We start from the raw sequence: 22643 nt of genomic DNA, 5'->3' as shown, positions 1-22643 counted from the left end.
CATCTCCAGTGAAAAAGTCCATTGGCAGTCACTGTTGTCTACACTGACTGGCACCAGAGGCTCTGCTTGGACAACTTTGCATCAAGCAAACTTCTTATCGCTTTCCCCACCCCAGTAAGTATAACACAGTCCAGCAGCACCCTGACTACTTCTGGGCAGAGTTCAGCAAGGTGAAGTAGCTACTGAGGATTGGAATAGAAGGCAAAGAAATGTCTGTATGGCTATTGTCCCTATTTCTAAAGAGCCCTTTTTCAGGTCTCCATGCCGGGATGTTTAGGAAGGGACAATCATGCCATCGAAGAAGCGCACTGCCTCACTTTGCTATTTCCAAACAGATTAGGAACATCTACACACACTCAGATCTTGTTGGGCTCCAAATTCCCATGAGCTCCTGCTGCTGGCATGGCTAATAGTCAGGGAAAATGAGTGTCACAGGCTCCTCATCTCTAAGATCAAAGGATCCACTGACAGGTGATGTGGGGATGGAAGGAGCTGCTTGAGACCCCAAGGAACCACTGGAGACTAGGCAGATGTATAAATAGGACAGATCTTGTATAAAGCAACATTTTTTGTTTTGTTCCTACATTAACATGGCAGCACCTCCGAGCATGTACAGAGCACTCTCCTCATTATTGTCAACTCAGGTCAGAGAGTGTGGCCTTTGTTCTTCCCCATACGCCCTTTCTTTATCCCCCCCCCACCTTAGATCTGCTTCTCAGGCTTGCTGTTCGACACCCAGGAGATGACCCTTCTGAGAACAGCTTTTCCCCATCTCTTGCGTCTGAGCCAATATTTGTTCTGAGTGACTTTGGTACAAGCAGTCATTTCCTGCTGGTCACTGGGTCTGGATGGAGGAGGGAGAATGGGGAAGGCTTTGCTGTTTGGTCAGTTAAGGAGTGGTGACTGCATAAGAGAATCAACACAAGAAATGAGTCTTTGGACTCCTTAAAGTCTCACCGCTTTATGGTGGCATCATAAAGCAGGGGTGGGGGAACATCTGTGGACCTCCAGATGTTGTTGGACAACAACTCCCATCTGCCCCAGCCAGCATGGCCAATGGCCAGGGATGGTGATGGGACTTGCAGTGCCATGATCAAAGAGTTTAAAATTATGCATGGCATGGAGAAAGTGGTCTCACAACAGTAGAACTCATGGTCATTCAATGAAATTAAATGCTAGAAGATTAAAGGTAAAGGTAAAGGGACCCCTGACCATTAGGTCCAGTCGTGACCGACTCTGGGGTTGTGCCGCTCATCTCGCTTTATTGGCCGAGGGAGCCAGCGTACAGCTTCCGGGTCATGTGGCCAGCATGACTAAGTCGCTTCTGGCAAACCAGAGCAGCACATGGAAACGCCGTTTACCTTCCCACCGGAGCGGTCCCTATTTATCTACTTGCACTTTGATGTGCTTTCAAACTGCTAGGTTGGCAGAAGCAGGGACTGAGCAACGGGAGCTCACCCCGTCGTGGGGATTCGAACCGCCGACCTTCGGATCGGCAAGTCCTAGGCTCTGTGGTTTAACCCACAGCGCCACCCGCGCTAGAAGATTAGGACAGATTAAAAAAGTGCTTCTTCACACCGCACATAGTTAAACTATGGAACTCACTGCCACAGGAAGCAGTTATGGCCACCAACCTAAATGGCTTTAAAAAGAGGATTAGGCAAATTCGTGGAGTTTAAGGCTGTCAATGGCTTCTAGCCAATATGACTATGCTGTGCCACCATGGTTGGTCGGAGGCAGTAATGCTTCTGAATACCCATTGCTGGAAACCACAGGGCAAGTGCTCTTGTGTTGGGATCCTGCTTAAGGGTTTCCTGCAGACATCTTTGTGCTAGATGCACAAACCATTACACACACACACACACACACACACACACACACACACCGATTCAGAGAAAATGAGTTGCAGGGAATGGAAGCTGAAGGGCCGGGGTGGGGGGTGGAATGCTAAAGGTAGGAATATGGAACTGTCACATTTCCCTGCAGAGCACAAACAAACACAAGAAAAAACCAGACCTTTTTTAACAGTAGGCGTTGGCGATGAATCCGCCAAGCAAGAAATGATTGCATTAACGCTGAAATGGGGACAGTCCTTTTCTGATGGGAGAAAGATAACCCCACTCTTGATTGAGTCTGCTCTGAATTGAATTTGCCGGCAAAAACTTTAGTCATCTCACTTTGGGCTAGACATAGATGAGACCTTTTGGCAGGTGCCTGCAAGGCAGATTCTTTTGTCTTTATACCGCCTCTTCACGGAGCAAAACTCTAGAAATGTAACAGTGTCATCAAAGTGAGAAAATGCCATGACGCCTTTAAGAACCAAATGTTCGAATGTGGCACTAGCACCTTTACAGGTCGTGTAGGCTGCACGCGTTGTCTGGCAGGAAGTGGCTAGTGGGCTTTTCTGATGTGGTTGGGGACCTGGGCAAGAAGAGGTGTCATGCTTCCTCTGCCTGCCATCTCTCCATTGCTCTGATGTCAGAGGGGTCAGCGCAGGCAGCCTGGGGCTCCGTAGCTGGGTGCTAAAAGGTACCTAGGAGGACAATGTTAAAAGGCAGCAAGTGGCCTTTGCTAAATGAGGAGGAAACTTCGCTAGAACCTGCTTAACACATTGCTAGAGTGGTATTCAAAGCTTCTTGACAGAAACTCCTGGCCGTAGGCAGATGGCACCAATTGCTCATTACGTTTGCTATGTATGAGAATCGCTGCCTTCACAGGAACAGAGGAAGCTGCCTCAAGTGAAGTCAAACCCACACTTAGTATTGCCTGCACTGGCTGGCAGCAGCTCCCCAAATTTTCTAGGGCAGGCATAGGCGAACTCAGCCCTCCTGACGTTTTGGGACTGCAACTCCCGTCATCCCTACCTAACAGGACCAGTGGTCAGGGATGGTGGGAGTTGTAGTCCCAAAACATCTGGAGGACCAAGTTTGCCTATGCCTGTGCTAGGGATTGAACCTAGGACGTTCTGCATGCAAAGCAGCTGCTCTATCACTGAGCTATGGCCCTTCCAATAGGACTGCAGAAGTAGGAAGGCTTCCTTTGTCAAAGGACTCTGAAGCAGGGTGTCTTCACCCTTGCTATTTCCCATCTGTTCTCAAGCATCCCTGTAGCAAGGGGTAGGCAACTGGGCAGTGCTTCAAAGAGAGCCAGTGTGGTGTAGTGGTTAAGAGCGGTAGTCTTGCAATCTGGGGAACCGGGTTCGCGTCTCCGCTCCTCCACATGCAGCTGCTGGGTGACCTTGGGCTAGTCACACTTCTTTGAAGTCTCTCAGCCCCACTCACCTCACAGAGTGTTTGTTGTGGGGGAGGAAGGGAAAGGAGAATGTTAGCCGCTTTGAGACTCCTTAGGGTAGTGATAAAGCGGGATATCAAATCCAAACTCTTCTTCTTCTTCTGGGGAGGGGGTGGGAAGGCAGGTGTCTTCAATGAAACCCCCATACCCTACTTCCTGACTCCCTCCAGTTTTAGCAATATCTTACTTACTTTCTTATTTTGCATACCACCCTAAGTCTGAAAATCACAGGGCAGTTCACAACATAAAAATACAAAATGAGAACACAAAATACAGAATAAAACAAAAAGAAGCCAATCCAGAAGGATATCTTGGTTGATGGTATCTGAAGCCTCTGAGAGGCCAAAGAGAATTAACAGGGGCACATTTCCCCTAGCTCTCTCCTGATATGTGTCATCATACAGGGCAACCAAAGCAGCTTCTGTGCCAAAACTGGCCCTGAACCCCGACTGAAATGGATCTAGAAAATCATGTCACTCTGTAGCTTTTTCCAAGCAAGAGTTAAAGCAGACATCACAAAAAGGCAATGGAGACTGGCCTCCTCTGTCCCCTCCATAATCGCAGCATTGCTTCCAGACTTAAACACCTGCACCTTTTAAAAAGGTGTTTGGAGGGGCCATAGTCCAGTAGATTAGAGCAGTGTTTCCCAACCGGTGTTCCGCGGCACACGAGTGTGCCGTGAGACATCGGCTGGTGTGCCGCGAGATGCCTGGAGGGAGGCGGGCGAGTCGGGCGGCGAGAGGCGGGGCGGCGGCAGCGAGGAGAGGCCGCGCCTCCTGCTGCTGCCTGGCGCTCCTCCTCGCAGCCGGCAGCGCTGCCTGGGCGCCTCCGCGCGACTCTGCCGACGGGTCACACGCGCACCTCCCTCCCTCCCTCAGCCTGCGCGGAGGGAGAGCCAGAGAGAGGCATCGCTCCTGCGCGGCGGGAGAGGGAGCAGCCGGAGCGATGCCCCAAACGAAGGCATGGGACCGGAGGGGCAATCCTCTCCGAGGAGGATTGAGCGCAGCTGAGAGAAGCCTTTCGAGGAGCTGCCGTGTCCCCTGGAAACCCCCTTCCCAGCTTTGCCTGCCTGCCTGCCCAAAGCTTGGAGGTTCCCCGGCAAGGGGGAGGGGAAAAACTTTCACTTTTGTGCGTCCCTCCCGGCGTGACGCTGCGCGCTGACGTCACGGGGCGGGGCTTTAATGGTGGTGTGCCGCGAGATTTTTTTTCAGTAAACAGGTGTGCCGTTGCCCAAAAACGTTTGGGAAACACTGGATTAGAGCACGTGCTTTGCATGCAGAAGGTACCAGGTTCAATCCCCTGCATTCCCAGCTCTGTCTGAGCTAGTAGAGCATGAGACTCTTAATCTCAGGGTTGTGGGTTTGAGCCCCATGTTGGGTAAAAGTTTTCTGCATTGCAGGGGGTTGGACTAGATGACCCTCGTGGTCCTTCCAGCACTACAATACTATGATTCTGTGAAACCCTGGAGGGCTACTGCTGCCGGTCAGTGAACATTATATTAATTCACTTATGGAAATTGCAAACTGCCCTTCATTAAAACAGATCCCAGGCTGGTTCACAAAGATCCTCTTAAGGCATCAATGCAACACAGTTAAACATTATGAAACTGACATCCAAAGCAAACTGATTGACATTTCTAAAAAAAAATCCTCATAAAGAAGAAAGCAGAATACAGCCATTCATAACCTAAGGATCTTAAGAAGGCCAACTAAATCCCACCAAAGGCTGGGGTAAATTGTCCTGATGGTCTGACTTGATATAGGCCCATTTCCTCTGCTCCTAAAAATTAACCACTGGCCTTTGGCATATATTTGAAATGAAAAACAAAGCTCTCTTCCCCAGCCTACCTGGGAAAACCAGTAGCAGAAGGCAGTCAAGGAGGAGCAAGATCACATAATTGTCTGTTTTCTCAACTGATCCTCCAGCAAGCAAACTGCAGGAGGAGGAATTCTGAGACACAATGGCCAGGTGAGTAAGTTTATGGGGCTGAGCTCTTCCCGATAATGCTTATCTCACCCCCATCTCACTGCCATGCTTCAAAGGGGTTTGCAAATATCTCCTAAGCCCCAGAGATCTCCCAGTGAAGCAATGGGGCAGGGAGTGGGGTGGGGAGGTGGTGACAGAGGATAAGCAGGCCCAGGGTAGAAAGAAGGCCTCCATCTGACTCGCCAAGATTGGGTCTGCATTTTACAAGCTAAAGCCCAAGGAGGCAGGAGAGGAGAATTGATCACCATCCCTGAAAAATTAAGAGTGTTCAGGGCTTAGCTTGAGCCAGCATGCAGCCCAGAAAAGATTATGTGTAGCCTCTGAGCATGTGCAGTGTACCATTTCTACACACATTTCTGTCCATCCTGACAAGCAAGGGGCCTGATCCGAGTTCAAGGGCACATTCCAGACAGGCAAAAACACTTAAGCAGGATGTGAACCTGGGCCAGTGAGGGGCATGACTTCAGAAGGCTAGACGGAAAGCTCTGTAGGGCCACATTCGCTTCCCACTGCTGCTGTAGGGAGATGGGATGTGGCTGTTTGGAGTGAACAGGAATGAAGTGTGAGTGGGGCAGGGCAGGCACCTCCAAACTGCACCTGGCTCATTCCCTGTCCTCAGAAGAGATGTGCCCAGAAGGGTGAGACTCTGCTAGTCTGTTGCAGCAAAATCCAAAAGGAACATTGTGGCATCTTAAAAACACACCAGTTTCATTATGGAAGAGTGGTCACTTTTGTTCGCTGCATTAATGATGTCCCCAGCTGGCAGATGTATCTACGCCTACATAGATAGACCAGCCTTCTAGAACCTGGTGCCCTCCACTGTTTGGAGGACAACTCTCCTCACCCCCAGCTAGCATGGCCACACCTCCAAAAGGGCCCTGGGAGTCTTTTGAGAGAGGTCTTGCTTGCTTCTTGTGCCATATGCACACTTCTTTTATCCTGCTGACACTTTTGTCAGCATTCAAATAGACTCTGCAGATTTTCGAATCCACACAAAACCTGCCCCTTTCCCCAAAATAAATCTACTCACTCAAGTGGGATAAGTGCACAGACAACGGCAGCTGCTTTGGGAAACAAAAACCCTCTTGCCTGCTTTGTGAAGGGCTGTGGTTCAATGGCTAGAGTATCTGCTTTGCTGGCAGATGGTCCCTGGTTCAATCCCCTCCACAGAATCTCCAGGTAGGGCTAGAAAAAATTCCTTGCTTGACAACCTGGCAGCGGCGTAGCGTGAGTTGTCAGCACCCGGGGCAACGCAAGTAATTTGCGCCCCCTAACCCGGGGCAAGGCAAGTAATTTGCGCCCCCCCAACCCCTAACCTGCGAGTTGCCGCTGGCGCTGCCGCGCAAACAACGCTGCTTGCCCGGAGGAGGATGGAGGCAGAAGCAGCCGCCGCCTGTGGCTGGGCCGAGGGGATGGTGGCGGCGGCAGGGTGCAGAGGCTGCCCGTGCCCGGCCAGGCGTCGGTGGCGGCGTCGGCGCTGCTGCAGCGGCTGCTCCTCCTGCGAGCAGTGAGCGGAGCGCAGCCACAGCGACGGCGGGGGGCGCGCGCACTAGGGCGCAAGGCTGGCGGTGGCGGCGGGGAGCCCGGCGGAGGAAGGAACTTGTCCCTTCCCTCTGGACTCGCGCCCCCCCAGATGTTGCGCCCGGTGCGGCCGGCACCCCTGGCACCCCCCACGCTATGCCACTGCAACCTGGGAAGCCGTTGCCAGTCAGTGTAGACCAGGGGTCAGCAATCTTTTCCAGCTGTGGGCCGGCCCACCGTCCTTCAGACCATGTGGTGGGCCGGACTATATTGGGGGGGGGGGATGAAGGAATTCCTATGCCCCACAAATAACCCAGAGATGCATTTTAAATAAAAGGACACATTCTACTCATGTAAAATCACACTGATTCCCGGACCGTCCGCGGGCCGGATTTAGAAGGTGATTGGGCCGCATCCGGCCCCGGGGGCCTTAGGTTGCCTACCCATGGTGTAGACAATACCGAGCCAATGCTCTGGTCCACCTGGCCTATACTGTATTCTTGTGCCTCTGAATACCCATTGCTGGGGTGATTTGGAGAGGCTCTTCTTGCCCTCCTGCCCTGTTTGTGGGCTCCTGGTTGTCGCCTAGGCTTGTGAAAGCCTGGATGGGCTTTTGCTCTGACCCAGCAGGGCTCTACTTCAGACGTGGCAGATAAAGCCCCGCTGCTGCGCTGAGCGAGCCCTGGACTACTGCCCTGACTGCACCGCACGGTGTAGGGACCAAGTGGCCGACGTGCTTTTCATTTAAGCAAGGGGTGGCGGGAGAAGCTGTCCTCGCCTAGCCGGAGTTTGGACACCTTAACCTTGGAAGCTAGCGGGAGGATTCAAGGTGATCCCCTCCTCTGCCCCGAGCGAGCCCGCCGCAGGGCTTCCCCGGCGTCGTGGTCGCGGCCGCCCCTTGGGCTTTGCACCTGCCGCGGGGAGGGCGGCCCCGACGGAGGCGGCCAAGGACGGCCCCTCGGCCGGCGGTTGGCTCGGCGGGAAGCCCATGCTAATGAGCCCGCGGGTTTATTGCACCTGCCCGGTCGGCTCGCTCCGCCGGGACTCTCCGCTCGCCATGCCGCGCTCCTTCTTGGTCAAGAAGCCCTCCAGCACTCGCGTCCCCAACTACGGCCAGCTGGAGACGCGCCGCCAAGGTAAGGAAGGGCGAAATGGTTTGCGCCCAGGGCGCACGGCGCGCTTTGGAAAGCTAAGCGGCAGTGAGGGCGCTGCCCACGACGGGTCCTTCCAGCTTTCCCTTCTCGCAGCTCTCCTCGAGCGCTTTTCCTTGCCCCGACCCCCTGTCTATGGAGCGGGCTGTCTCCCTTCCCTCTCCACATTTTTATCTCCGACCGGCTTCCTTTTGCGCTTCAAACTCCGAGCGGCGCGCTCTTGCGCTTGTTTACTCAGACGGCAGCTCCGCAGGGGCTTTGTCCCAATTATGCCCGCCTAGGGTTGCGTGATGGGGACTGGTTTTTAGAGTCCTTTTTGCTGCTTAAAGTGCGCTTGGAAATAGGAAACTAATTTGCAGCACAAGCCTATAAGTGTCTGCTTGGAAGTAAGTTCCTTTGACTCTCTAGTGTGTTTCGGACTGTGGCCTTCATTTTTACCCGGCTGCTTTTTTCTTAACGTGTTGGGGAGGGGGCCCGCGCGCCGTTTTTAAAAGGGGTTTATTTCCCCTCATCCACCCCATCCGAGTTCTCAAGTACTGTATAATAAATACATTAGGGTTGTTTTTTTAAAAAAATGAAGTTAATCTAGCAGCGATTATTTCTCCATTCTATCTCACATTTCTATGTATGCAATTGCCGTTATTCCTTGTCGAATGGAAAATGCCCATAGGCAGCTTGGAGGGAAAATATACAGTTTTAAAAATAATACGAATGAAACATCGTAGGCCAAATATCAACAGCCAGACCTCACTCAACAAGAAAGCCTGAATAAATGCAACATTTAGGTTCAGAAAGAGGAATATAAATCTACGAAATTAAAGCCAACAGTGGAGAGAATATGTTGACCCCAGGACACTAAAAAGTGTTTCTGCTGTAAATACTGCTAAGATTATTTTTAAAAGAAAATGGGTGGGGAGTGCCTAATATTTGCCCAGCCCCAGAAATCCATAGAGTGGATGCCAGGGCAAAAGGAGGTTTTCCTTCTCGCTGCCAGACACACTTCAGTACATGATTATACGAGAATGTCTACTTGGTGAGTTTCGGAGTCATTTATCCCGTACCTTTGTCACATCGAAATAGCTTCCCTGGGCGTGTGGTGTAGTTGACTACGTGGTGTCAAAAGTTTCCACACAGCTAGTGGCATCTATTGGCAACTGAACGTTCTGTATTGTGCATAAATAAGATGCATGGAAAGGTTGGGCAACATGTCACAGCACTGGTGTGAAAAACCTGTTGTGCTGTCATGGGGTGAGGTGGGGGCTGTTCCCAGTGTCCTCCTTGTGGTAAAGTGTGATGTGTAAAAGGTGGCCTGGAGGGTAGATTTCACTCAAACAGCAACTTTTCCAGGTTAGGTAGCCAGGGTCCCTCTACCCTTGCATTGAACCCTTTTGTACACAGATAAAGAATGCCAAGATTAGGAGGTGGCATGCAGATATTTTAAAAATGCCAAGTGTTGCCTCTTTGGGACAGGATAGTATTTGCTTTATGGTATTCATAAGGGTGAGCTCAATAATAATCTCGTGAGCGTCTTGGCACTTCAACGCAAGGCTCAAATGTGGATCCCCCACCCCCTTACACACTTCTTGGAAGCTCATTTTGCAAAATAAAACTTATTAAGTTAACCACTATGGCGACATAGTTGCAACAGGTAGCATCTCTCTGAATGCATTCTATTATATGTTTTATTTGTTAAAAATAATGCTTCCAGGTTACCTTGGGGTCTGGTGTACTGATTCCAGTGCTTGATGCATGGCACTGTGGGCAAATTGTGTTTCTGCGGTGTTTGCACCCGTATGACGCGTGTTTTACTGGAACTGTGTGTACACTGCATGTGCATATTGCAGTGTTTTGAGTGCATAATGCAAAATGTTTGAGTGAGGCATCCTCGAGGAGAGACTTCTATGCAACTGTTTATAATACTGGAAAGGAGTTTAATTAAACTATGGAACTCACTACCACAAGAGGCAGTGATGGTCAACAACCTAGACAGCTTTAAAACAGGATTAGACAAATTAATGGAGGAAGGAAAGGCTATCAATGGCTACCAGCCATGATGACTATCCTCTGCCTCCACAGTTGGAAGCAGCAAAGTTTCTGAATGCCAGCTACTGGAAACCACAGGAGTGGAGAGGGCTCTTTTGCTTGGATCCTGCTGATGGGCTTCATGGAGGCATCTGGGTGGCCACTGTGGGAACAGGATGCTGGACTAGATGGACCATTGGCCTGATCCTGCAGGCTCTTCTTATATTCTTATGCTTCTTAGTTAAAACCAACTATTTTATTTACTTCTTTTTCTATATCGCCCTTCAGGAACAAAAATACAGTAGATTATATTTTCTAAAAGAATCTCAATAAAACAATTGCAAATTATTAAAAACTAGCAATCCAACAGCAACGACACAGAATGATACAATCACAAGGGCCAGGCCACGAAGTCGGAGCCAACAACACAATTAATTTCTGTAAGCCAAGATACAAAGAGGCCTGTTTGAAAAGTTCCAGGTATGGAGCCTGCCTAACATTTCATGCCTGCCTGTTTGCCAGCCTAACATCCTTCTCTGGTGGGCATCTGAACCGGGCTTCAGACACAGGGAATGAACAATTTTCCAAAATATGCAGGGTAGGTATGTTGTCTGGTTTTTGAGGAACAATGGCTGCTTTTTATTTACTTGTTTTGTGTGTTTCCCCCCAGAATCCAGTGGATTGTGCCACTCCTGGAGAGAGGCAGCATTCCCTGTCCTCAGTCAAGATGGCACGCCTTGTCCGGCAGCCCCCTATGAAGCTGGTAGCCTCTGGGACCACAATTCTGCCATTGCCTGCCTGTCCCCGCCTCTCCCACAGAGCAGTGAAGCCAAAGGGGAGCCCACATCGAGCTCCCAAGTGGGTTCTGGGAGCAGCCCTGGAGGAAGCTGGGGCTCTGCCACCCCTCTGCGTGATAACCAGAACAACCTCAATCTCCCGTTGGCATTCAGCCTGTTCCAAAGGAGGACTCCCAACCTGGGCAGCCCAGCAGAGGGAAATGGAGACAAACTGCAGGGGCCACAAGGCATAGCTGCTGACCCCCTGGAGACGTTTGAGTGTCCGGACTGCCGCAAGGCCTACAGCACCTTCTCAGGCCTGGCCCGACACAGGCAGCAGCGCTGCAAGCTGCAGGCAACCACGGCAAGGAAGTATTTCAACTGCAAGCACTGCGACAAGGAGTACGCCAGCCTGGGCGCCCTCAAGATGCACATCCGCACCCACACGCTGCCTTGTATGTGCAAGATCTGTGGTAAAGCCTTCTCCCGGCCCTGGCTGCTGCAGGGGCATATCCGGACACACACAGGTAGGGGGCAACTTTGAGGAAGGGGGCAAATGTGCATGGAAAAGAAGGGAGAGCAAGGTGGGGGGAGGTTTGGAGAACACTTGCATTTTGGTGTGGCTGGGGGGAACTGTTGGGCCCTCACACACTGCTGTGATAAATGTTGCCTCTGATGTTGGTGCAAGGAGGTTCTATTTATTTCTTCTATTTGCTATTTATTATTTATTGAATGTAATTCCTCCCCAAGGACCCTAGGGCAGCATGCAGGTACACTATTTAAAAACAAAGCAGAAAGATTCTAAAACAGTTGAAACATTTTGAAAACAATTAAAATTAAAAACAGTTTCAGTTAAAAGCATTTTCCAAAAGCAATTGCCGTTAAAGACATTATTCCATCTAACGATCACAAGGTTGCCAGGAATACTATTTTTCAGCCTGCAAATGCCTTGGTATGTTTTCAAATTCTTCCTGAAGTTAGTAATGATGGAGACAGCCGTACTTTACTAGGGAGGGCATTCTACAACTGGGGAACCATCACTGAAAAGACCCTGTCATGGGTCAATGCCAACCGGGCAGCCTCACCTGCCTGTTGTAGGATCCAAGTTGGTTGGCACTGTATATAGGCCACCCAATTCCAAATTTTATCCTCCCAGTAACCCTATATGGAAGGCAAGAGTGAGTTGGTCAGTGACCCAAGCTCACCCAATGAGCTTCACTAGGTCTCCCTTGTCCGGGTCTGAGATTCTAACCATTCCACCAGCCTTCTCCTGAAATGCACTCTGCGCATGTTCAGAGAGGCACTCATCTTGTTAAGTCACCTGAACCAGCGCTCAGCTCTGGATTTGTAAATGGGTTCTGGGCCTAAGCTGGAGTGAACCTCAACCTTAATTAAGCTCTGACTTAATTGGGATGGATAACGCGGGATGTTCTTTTTCATAGCATTGTCCACCTATTTTCTCAGTGTGCAAGTGGAATTTGCTATACAAAGAAACACGTACAAGAGCCTTTGCCTCACTGTTTTTGAAAATTCCTGTTAAACTGAACCTCCCCCTCCAGAGGCAGTGTACCTCTGAATACCAGTTGCTGGGGGAACAAACGACAACTGCAAGCTGTTGCTACCAGGGCTTGCTTTGTCCCTCCACTACCTGGCTGGCTACTTCTGGGAAGAGACTGTTAGGCTGGAGGGTTCTTTGCTCTGATCCAGCAGGGCACTTTTTATGATTCACTGGGCAGAAGTGTATAAAGGGGAAAGGTCACCCAAGAGCAGCTGAGAACTGTTATGCTGGAGGGAACCTCATTCCAATCCAGCTGAGCCCGTCAGATGTTTTTATGTAAATACTGCGTCAGACTTGCATGAATAACTCCAGTGTAGGGCATTGCCACTGAAGTTGTTCACAGCACAAGCTACGACTGAACAGCTGTGAGCCAGTGTGGCGTAGTGGTTAGAGTGTTGGGCTAAGACCTGGGAGACCAGGGTTCAAATCCCCACTCAGCTATGAAGCTCACTGGGTGACCTTGGGCCAGTCACTGTCTCTCAGCCTAAGCCCCCTCACAGGGTGGTTCTTTTGAGGATAAAATGAGGAGGAAAAGGAGAACTATGTATGTCAACCTGAGCTCACTGGATGAAGGAAGGTGGAACATAATTGTAAAAATAAATATGTAAAGACTTTTCCTGGCCCCGTGAGATTGGACCCCTGCTATTACTAGATTTCTGCTTCATTTGTTTTTTTAATCTCTGTTTTTATGATACTGTTTTTATGTCTGGGTTTTTGTAAGCTGTTTGGGGTTTTTTAAATAGTAAGCAGTTTAGCAATGTGTTTTCAATCAAAAATTTATAATAAAATAAAGTTTGTAGTGCAGGGATGCCCATTGTGAGAGAAAGTCACTGTGTCAAGCCCATCTTTGTTTTATATCAGGAATGGGAGGCCCAGCGGCTTCCAGATATTGTTAGACTCCAACTCCCATCAGCCCCAGCCTGTCACAGGTGTCACAGGTTCTCTATCCTTGGGTACAGCCATTGTGGTGTAATGGTTAGAGCATTGGACTAGGACCTGGGAGATCAGAGTTTGAATCCCCACTCAGCCATGAAGCTGGCTGGGCCAGTTTCTTGTCTCTCACCTAAGTTACCTCATAGGACGTGAGGACAGAATGGGGAAGAGAGAACCATGTACATCACCTTGAAATCCTTGGAGGAAAAGATGGCATATAAATGTAAGAAATAAATAAATGTTCAGGCCATATTCCTAGAGTAGCACTGGGGGAGTGGTCCTTGGCCCCCTGGCACTTGTGTTATTTTTGCAGGGAACTGTCCTCTCCCAAGTGCTATTTAGCATCTATATGAAGCTGTCACAGGTGATCATTTGGCATTCTGGAGCGAGGTGTCACCAGTGCACTGATGACATGCAGCACTACTTCACCATAACAGTGGAATTGGGAGAGACTGTGAAAGTTCTGAATTAGTTTCTGAACGTAGTGGTGGAACGAATGAGGGCCAATAAACTGCTTGAATCCTGGGAAGATAGGGATGGTGGTTCCCACATTCAGGAGATAGGCAGGTTACCTGTTCTGGATGGAGTTGCACTCCTTATGATGGAGCAAGTACATAGCTTGAGGGTACTGCTGGATACATCTTTATCACTTGAGGTCAATGTGTCCTCTGTAGCTAGGAGTGCGTTATCTGGTTCACCAGCTGTTGCAGTTCCTGGACAGGGATAGCCTGCAGCCCAAGTGTTGGTAACCTTGAGGCTGGACTACTACAATGTACGGGGGGGGCTGCCCTTGGACCTGGTTTGGAAGCTCCAGCTCTGGTGCAGAATGTGCTGGCCAGGTGGGGCATCTAGATGACAACATGTGACTGTTGCTACAGCATCTTCACTGGCTGCCCATCTACTACCAAACCAGGTTCAAGGTCTTACAACAGCCCTGGCATTGCCTGCTCATCCGTCTTTCTTTCTGGCCTCCTTTTCCAGGTGAAAAGCCCTACGCCTGTTCGCACTGCAGCCGAGCCTTTGCCGACCGCTCCAACCTCCGCGCCCACCTGCAGACCCATTCCGACATCAAGAAATACCAGTGCCACACCTGCCTGAAGACCTTCTCCCGGATGTCCCTGCTCCTGAGGCATGAGGAGACGGCCTGCTGCCCTGCTGCAACCTGAGAGCCATGCTGAGCTTGGCTGGCTACCTGGAAAACGTAACCTGAGACCACTTGTGGAGGTTAGGAGAGCCCCGGACGACTGAAGATCTGCAGCAGTGGAGCCTGGAGTCGCGTACTGCAGCAGAAGTTGGGTGTGTTTTCTTCTTCTGATTCAGATTCTACAACTGGGTGGTACCTACCACTCCAAAGAGTGTGTGGCTTGACCTCTTGGTTGCAGCAAGATCTAGGTGCATCTCAGTTTAGGAAACAGAAAGGTATATGGCCCCATTCCTCTTGTGTGTTTTGAAAAAAACAGCAAAGGGGCCTCCATATTAGGCTGGTGTTAAATCCCCTGGAGTTCTTCTGCAAATGTGTCTCTGCCTCCTATTGTGCTGTCGTTGATCCATCCAAATGGTATCATTTGCATGCTGGTGGTGCATCCCCTTAGCTGCTAGCCTGCTTGGTCACTAGAGAGTTGAGGTGGCCTCTCAATTTCTGCATTGCTCTCTGGGATGGTCTCAGGAGAAAACCCAGGACAAGAGATCCTCTGCCTGAGTCCACCTTTGGGTCTTTTGCATGAAAGGGATTTTAAGCTCCCCATTCTTGGATGACTGTTATCGGGGTGTCCTGCATTCTTCCAGCTCCCCACTGCAGTTGCTTTGTGAGGACCTTCCCGTTTCCAGAAGCTTGCCTTCTGGTCTCCCAAATTTCCAAAAGAGAGCAGGGAATGATGCCAGACTGGGCCTCCCCAGCTGCAATGGCTAAATAGTGATGGCTTCTCAAGCGCCTGTGGTGGGAGATCTGCTGTGACTCCTGCTCATCTGATCCAAGGTCTGTTTCCAGGGACGTCATACCAATCAGTGTTTCCTGGGAGTACGGAGGCCTGGAGTGACCTTCAGCTGCCACAATTTACAGCTCCTCTTCCTTCCTCTGCCCAGCTTTCCCTTTTAAGCTTGAGTGGGTTTCCACGAACACTGAAGCTTTTGTAAAGAATAATCCACCTGGGCTTGGCAGATCCTCAACACCACCCATTTAAATCTGTTCCCGTGAGGAAATTTGTTGGTTGTTGTTTTCCAAGCTACTGGGTTGTATCCAGTATTGATCATACTGGGTAGACTCATTTAAATTAATGGGCATGACTATCCTAGATTTGTTACTTTCAGTGGGTCAGCGCTGAGTAAAACATGATTGGCTACACTTCATTCCTTTTATCTCTGCAAACCCCATTCTCTTACTGCTTTCCCCTCAGCTTAATAACGCCTTAATGCACTTTAACCTACTGCTTAAACTGCACAGCTGGAGGCAGTGTTGCTTCTGAATACCAGTTGCTGGAAACCACAGGAAGGGAAGTGCTCTCTTCAGCTCAGGTCCTGCTTCCCACAGGCATCTGGTTGGCCACTGTGAGGACAGGATGCTGACCTAGATGGGCCACTGGCCTGATCCAGCAGGCTCTTCTTATGTTCTACCTGCTGTTGAAGGGGTGATGCAACAGGGGAGACAGTAGCAAGGGTGTCCCTTGTGTTCATGTGTACATTACCAAAAGCAAGGCCTGTACCACCCTTCCTAACTGCGACTCTGCGGTAAAAAGAGACTATCCCCTGCTCCCAAGGAGGCAGAGCAAAGAATTCTGGATTAGCTTCATAGAGATTCACCTTCCTTGAACCTTTGGGGTGGGGTTGTGGAGGAGGGGAGCTACAGAACAGTGACTTGGCATTGCTAAAAGTAAAAAAAACTGCTGCTGTTTCTCTCTGTTTTCTGTACATTTTTTGTTGTTCCTTTAGGTTTGGAGAGCGCCTCATGACACCCCCCACCTCCCCAAGAAAGCCCAATAAAACTATTCCAAATAATTTCAGTGACACCATTTTTCATTGAATGTGTTCCTTATTATTGTGCTGCTAATCAGGAATGCTCTTCTTACACCTTCCACTATTTCACCAATGAGAAAGAGGACATGACTTGCTACACCCCTATTCTCATGAGACTAATAAATGCCCAAGCCTTCTACGGCTTTAGCATCCACATTGTTGAAAGACTCAACTGTGGACCCCTCCAGACTGGTGGTGTTGTTTTTTGCAATATGTCATTGATGCATTGATCAATGGCTTATACTGGGCCATCCACACATCATCCAGCTTTCCGAAGCCTTGGAGAGCAGCTGCCTGTCAGTGTAGACAATACTGAGCTAGTTGGGCCAGTGGGCCGAGTCTGTATAAGGCAGCTTTCTGTGTTCCCAGGCAAAGTTCATTCTTACATGCATCCTCACATCCATTGCTCATGTCTTCCCAGTGGTCTGCGTCTTTCCTTTTCTATTTGAGCATCTCTTTCTCTTTCTCTCTCCCAAGAATGGGCTATTAAGAGGAAGGAGAGGCTCGCTGGAGCAATGATGTCAGCCTGGCAAAGCCACGTTAATATTTATAATTTGGGCAATGGGGACGAGGACAACATTCTCCTTCGCCGGAGTACGTAAATAGGGTGCGGAGTTGCCTAAAGGAAACTGCGTTGTAAACGGGCCCTTCTATTTTCAGCCCCCAAGTGGCTAAATACGGTCGTTCCACCTGTCCGTCCGAGGGCCAGAGCAGGAAAGAATGTTGTGGGGTCTAAAATAAGCTCAAATGTTTCCTCTCTTCTTCATGTGGCAGATGGAAAGTGCTGATAAATATAGTGCAGGGCTGCCGGGCCGGTGGGGGGTCCAGGCAGACGGCCAGCCAGCCAGCCACCAATCCACTGAGCTGGGCCAAAGGAGGGAGTGTTGAGCTGGAATGAATGGATGAGTTTTTCCACTCGTCCCTGGCTGCGTTGAGCTGGAAAGTGTACCTGATGGTCTCGCCTGCTCTTTTGTCCACTAGCTTTTCTGACAGGGCTGGGGCCTCCTCGGGTCAAGAGGGAAACTGTTTTAGCCACCCCATAAACACACACAGTCAAGACAAAGCAAAGAAATGGCAGCTATTTTTCTGCATTATTGCTCGTTTTACTTATATCCCACCTTACCCTCCAAGGAGCTCACTACATGGTTCTTTTCCTCCCCTTTTCATCTTCACAACCCTGTGAAGGCAGGTTAGGCTGAGAGATGGAGACTGGCCCAAGGCCACACCCAGGGAGCTTCATGACTGAGTGGGGATTCGAACCCTGGTCTCTTAGGTTGTAGTCTAACACTCTAACCTTACATCACACTGTTTCTCAAAATGTTATCCTCACAGGGCCTCCTAAACGCACCTAGGTAATGAACCCATGGCACAACCGTCATATAATTGGAAGGGTCATCCAGTCCAACCCCCTGCAACGCAGGAATCTCAAGTAGAGCATCCATGGCAGATGCCCACCCAACCACTACTTAAAAGCTTCCAAGGAAGGAGAGGCCACCACTTCTTGTGGGAGTCTGTTCCACTGTCAAACAGCTCTTAACTGTTGGAAAGTTATTCTGCCACTTCCTTGCCATTTTGAGTGAAGTCCCAGGTTGAGACCCAGAGGTACCCCAGAACCTTGCAAAGGATGAGGATGGAGTGGAAAAGCGAGAGCGATGGAAGTCACACACCAACCAGCCACATGTCCTTTCTCACTACCACTTAAGAGAATTTAGGTTTGCCCAATATAAATCACTGCTGTTTTGTAGAACATTGCACTGTTCAAAATGATTTATTGTTTATGGGATGAATTATCTGTAGTCAGGCCATTGCTATCCTGTGTGTGTGTGTGGAGCTTGCACCCAAAGGAGACATGGTCTTCCACTTAAGAGGGGTTAGCCAGAAGATGGAAACCAATCTTCCCCCAGTATTAAAGCAGATGATTTTGCAAATATTTCTGAGGTACTTTGCAGCAACTGTCATCTCCTACAGGATTATGTGATTCCATCCTACAATAAGACATGAAGAACCCAAGCCTACTTGGGAGACAACCTCCTTCCCACTCCTATTCCTAAATGAGTTGTGTAAAGGAACTCTGCACATGCTCATGTGAACCATTTTTTTGTGGTTTTTGTAACCACATCACTAGGGCTCCGTGAACCCTCAGTTCCCTGACATTCATTCAGGAATGACAGGATCATGGCGCAGTCGGGAGAGGTCTGGAAAGAGATGACCTTGTTTTTCAGTCTAGTTTTACAATCAGAGGGTTTTACAAGCTGCTGTCAAGTGACCTAGTGTGATCCGATGCTGGATACGAGAGAGGAGGCATTGGTTATAGGACCACGACAACCACGCCTCTCTCCCATCTCAGTTTTCTTTCTCCCACGGCAAAATGGAAAAGCAGCACTGTCCCCCTAAATACCAGCCCCTATAAATAATCCTGACTCTGGGCAGGCCAGTTCCTCTGGCACCTGCACCAAGAAGGGCAAAAATAGAGGCTGTGTTTCTATCTATACCCTGCTGGCCGGGCCTCCGCTGTCTATCTATAACCTGCTGGCAGGCCTTCATGGAACTGACCGCGGACACATCCAGAGGTCTGTGGACACTTTGGATGCTTGGCAGGTGGCAAAACAAGCCCACCAGACGGGTCCAGGGAGATCTGAGCTAGGTGGAATTGAGAGCAGATCACTGTGCCCTGAACTTTTCTGCGGAGAGGTAGGTGCCAGCTCCTCTCGTGGACAGAGCAGGATGGCCATGCTAGTATCCTGAGGCAGCCTTCGCCAACCCTGCCAGATGTTTTGAACAACAACTCCCATCAGTCTCAGCCAGCACAGATTCAGGAGTGAGAAAAGGAAGTCCTTAAGGTAGCACCTTTGGAACTCTCTCCCGCAGGGGCAGTGGATGGCCTCCAACTTGGACGGCTTTAAAAGAGAATTGGACAGATTCACGGAGGAAGGGGCCTAGCCATAATGGCTTTCTTCTTCCTCCACAGTTGGAGGCAGCAATGCTTCTGAATACAAGATGCTGGAAACCACAGAAGGGGAGGGTGCTCTGGTTCTTGGGTCCTACTTGGGGGTTTCCCACCAAGGCATCTGGTTGGCCACTGTGAGAACAGGATGCTGGACTAGATGGGCCATTGGACTGATCCACCAGGCTCTTCTTATGGTCCAAAACATCAGGAGGGCATCCGGTTGCTGAAGGCTACCCTGAGTGGGTATGAGCAGGGCCTTAGACCACAGTTGACCTATCCAATCTGTGATGCATCATGTGGCAGATCACCAATTCCCATCTTGCTGTGTCAGAAGTGGGTAAAGGAACTATCTGCCAGCTTGTACCTGATTAGATTTGGTTTGTGTACCAGCTCCATGGAAGCTGGGGTTATGAGTCACATACACGTGCTCATCTCTTAGTGACAGCAATGTTGAGCAGTGACTCGCATGAGGTTAGAAATGAGGTAGCACAGTTGAAACACAGCACTGGACACGATGTCCTCCATTCAGGGGCATGAGGTGATGGGGCGAGGTGAAGCCATTCGCACCAGGCATTAGATCTGTCCCCAGTCTCCACCACTGCTCTGCTGCCAGCACCTTTGTGGCTTCCTGTGCTGCTGACCCCGTGCCGTTCTCACTGCTGCGCCCACTGCGCCCTGCACACTGTATCACGGTGGCAGGACAGGTGCAGAGTAAGGTACAGTTGCACAGGTGGGGGGGCAGGGAGGGGCTAGAGAGGGGACCCAGATCTGCATGAGGGGGGGCATCATTGGAGCATTTTATCTACAGTGGCAAAACATCTTTGACTGGCCCTGCCTCCATTCACATATTCAGGTCACATCTGCACCATACATTTTAAACAGGATCATATCACTTTAAAAAGTCGCGGCTTCCCCCTAAGAATCCTGGAAACCATGGTTTTTTATGAGCACTGAGAGTCCTTAGGAGACCTCTACACAGATCTGCAGCTCTCAGAGTTGCTTAACAATCAATCCCTCTTCTCAGGGAATGCTGGGAATTGTAGCTCTGTGAAGGCCATAGGGGCCTCCTAACAACTCTCAAGAAACACCTTGGAAAACAAAAAGAAACAACTCCTAGCAGCGCTTGAAGATAGAACACAACTACTTTATAATATGATCATGAGACGTCCAGAAAGTATAAAACAATGTCCTTGAATCTTCTCGCTACATGTGCCAGTCTCGCCTGCCACACCAGTGTGGCACACCACACCCTTTAAGAACCATTGGATTAGGGAAAGGAGAGGGAAAGAAAAGTGGTTCAGTAGAAGGATGCTTGGGGTAGCTGGAGCAGGGCGAGTTAGACACACAGAAGGGAAACCTTCCTGCCTACTTGAGTTGCCATCCCTCAGAGTACTCACTAGCACTGGAGAGGGAGAGATGGAGGGGGGGAGGATGGGAACTGTAGTTTGTTAAGGGTGCTTAGAGCTGTTAGGAGATCCCTAGACCCTCATAGAGCTACAATTTCCAGAGTTCCCTGTGAAGAAAAAATTGACTGTTATACCACCCAGGGAATCAAAGCTCTGTGAGGGGAGCAGGGGTCTCCTAACAGATGACAGCTAGCAGGATTGTTTGGGGGAAGCCATGGCTAATGAAGTTGTATAGTTCTGCTTTAAACACATAGTGTGGCTGTTCCTCAAGTGTAATGATTTGGTGAAGGCACTGCCATATAAAAGTCCTCATGAAGTAAGAGCACCTTGTGGTGTGTGCAGCCTTTGAGCTCCCTCTAGTGTCTTTATTAGAGGATGATGCCCAGTTGCTAGAAAGTACTGGTAAGCAAAACCAGGAGTAGTGGGCAAGGAAATTGGCTGATGTTGGCACCATGGCTGGTGTCTGCATTTTGTCGCAAGATGGAAACTGGATTATATTTAACCGTTACTGGTTAAATATATCCTGTGATATCAAATTATATAATTTATTCCACCCCCACAAAGGAAAGATAACTCACTTGCAGATGAATGTGGCATGTCACAAATTCAATGTGAAACACCCCAAATCAAAAGGCTGGTGAATACCTGTGGCTCAGTGAAATAACACCTGCTTTGTATGCAGAAGGTCTTCGTTTCAATCCCCAGCATCTCCAGGTAGGACTGACATTGCTGAGCTAGATGAATCAACAGTCTGTCTCACTATAAGGCAGATTTCCTGCATTCTTTCCTGTGATTAAATAAAAACAGGAGCAGTCTTGGATACTTGGATGTGCTTGCACAGTGCTAATCATAAGAATGGTTAATAAGTATATAAATTTCTTAAATAATCATGTTCCAGAAAACGTTTAAGAGCCAAGTTGAGACACAGTCCCTTATCCACCATGTAATTAAAATGCACACAGAGGCAATGGCAGAGGGGAAGGGGGGGGCAACCATGCCATGAACAAGTAGTTTCACTCACTCCCTATGATTACTTTCCTTGAAGAAAAAGGTATTGGAAATTAACAATCTTAAGCACACTCACTTGAAAATGAGCTCCATCAAACCAGGACTTGCTTCAGAGAAAATATATTTAGGATGGGAGTGTTAATGTGAAATATATTGTTATTTCTTTTTCATAAATTTAACATATGGGATAAAGCCACCCTCCTAAAAAGCTCATTTTACCCCTTTCATCCCAGTGTTGTTATTGTGGTGGTAGTGCCACCAATGCATTACACACTTTGCTAGTCATAGCAACTTACCAACTTGCTTGGCAGGGGGTTGGACTCGATGGCCCTTGTGGTCTCTTCCAACTCTATGATTCTATGATTCTATGATTCTACCTCATCCTCACCCAGTCTGATGCCTTCCAGATGTTTTCGACTAAAATTCCTAGCAGCCTCAGCAAAAAAGGAGAAGGTTCCAAACTTCCCATGAACTGCAAAGTTTTTCCAGGGCAACTTTCAGCTCACCCTATTAGCCTATAGAGGAAACCAAACTCCAGATGGTGAGATTGGAGTGAAAACTTCAGATGGGATGGATAACTCTTACTCTGAGGTAAATGAACGAACAATTGCAGTCTAAATCCTGCAGTTTGTGAACTGCTGTGGTCAACCCACAAGGTGTCACTGTCTACATTTTCACCGTAGCCTACTGAAGAGTTCTGGAGAACTTGAAATTTTGCACACTCTTTTGTAACACTGCCCTAATGTGGGCAATATCATCACCGTGTTCTTTCGGAGAAGATAGCTACAGTTTTCTTTACCGAAGACCCAACTTGAAAAGAGCCCTGTGTGATTCAAAAATTTGCTTCCCCCACGAAAAAAATCTACTTGGTCTAAATTAAAGATATTGCTTTACTTGCTCCCATTTTTTCTAAGGGACTGTTGCAACAAGAACTCTGAAAAACCAGAAAGGACCGGGTGCACAAATGAATTATGGCTGCGCCCCGTATTCCCACAAACGGAATGGAAAGCGGGGTCTGAGCAGCCTACTATGTCC

General features: G+C 49.2%; 1 protein-coding gene and 1 long non-coding RNA gene across 2 annotated transcripts in view; one reads left to right on the top strand and one right to left on the bottom strand.

The window, feature by feature from the left end:
* Positions 1-22643, bottom strand: part of LOC308590939 — a 27418-nt gene extending 4775 nt beyond the window's left edge. Inside the window, exons 1-2 of the long non-coding RNA XR_014009950.1 lie at positions 21986-22643; positions 21246-21387 (exon numbers count right to left, since the gene is read on the bottom strand). This is a non-coding gene — a long non-coding RNA (uncharacterized lncRNA). The remainder of the gene's footprint in view (positions 1-21245; positions 21388-21985) is intronic.
* Positions 7818-16227, top strand: SNAI3 (snail family transcriptional repressor 3). Its single transcript, XM_081201260.1, has 3 exons — positions 7818-7934; positions 10642-11274; positions 14220-16227. Exons 1-3 carry the CDS (start codon positions 7856-7858, stop codon positions 14402-14404), a joined length of 897 nt encoding a protein of 298 aa, XP_081057386.1. The 5' UTR covers positions 7818-7855; the 3' UTR covers positions 14405-16227.

Source organism: Podarcis bocagei, assembly GCF_964188305.1.
Source record: "Podarcis bocagei genome assembly, chromosome: 7".
Taxonomy (NCBI): Eukaryota; Metazoa; Chordata; class Lepidosauria; order Squamata; family Lacertidae; genus Podarcis; species Podarcis bocagei.
Note: the sequence above shows the minus strand (reverse complement) of the source record. Positions and strands in the feature narration are given on the sequence as shown.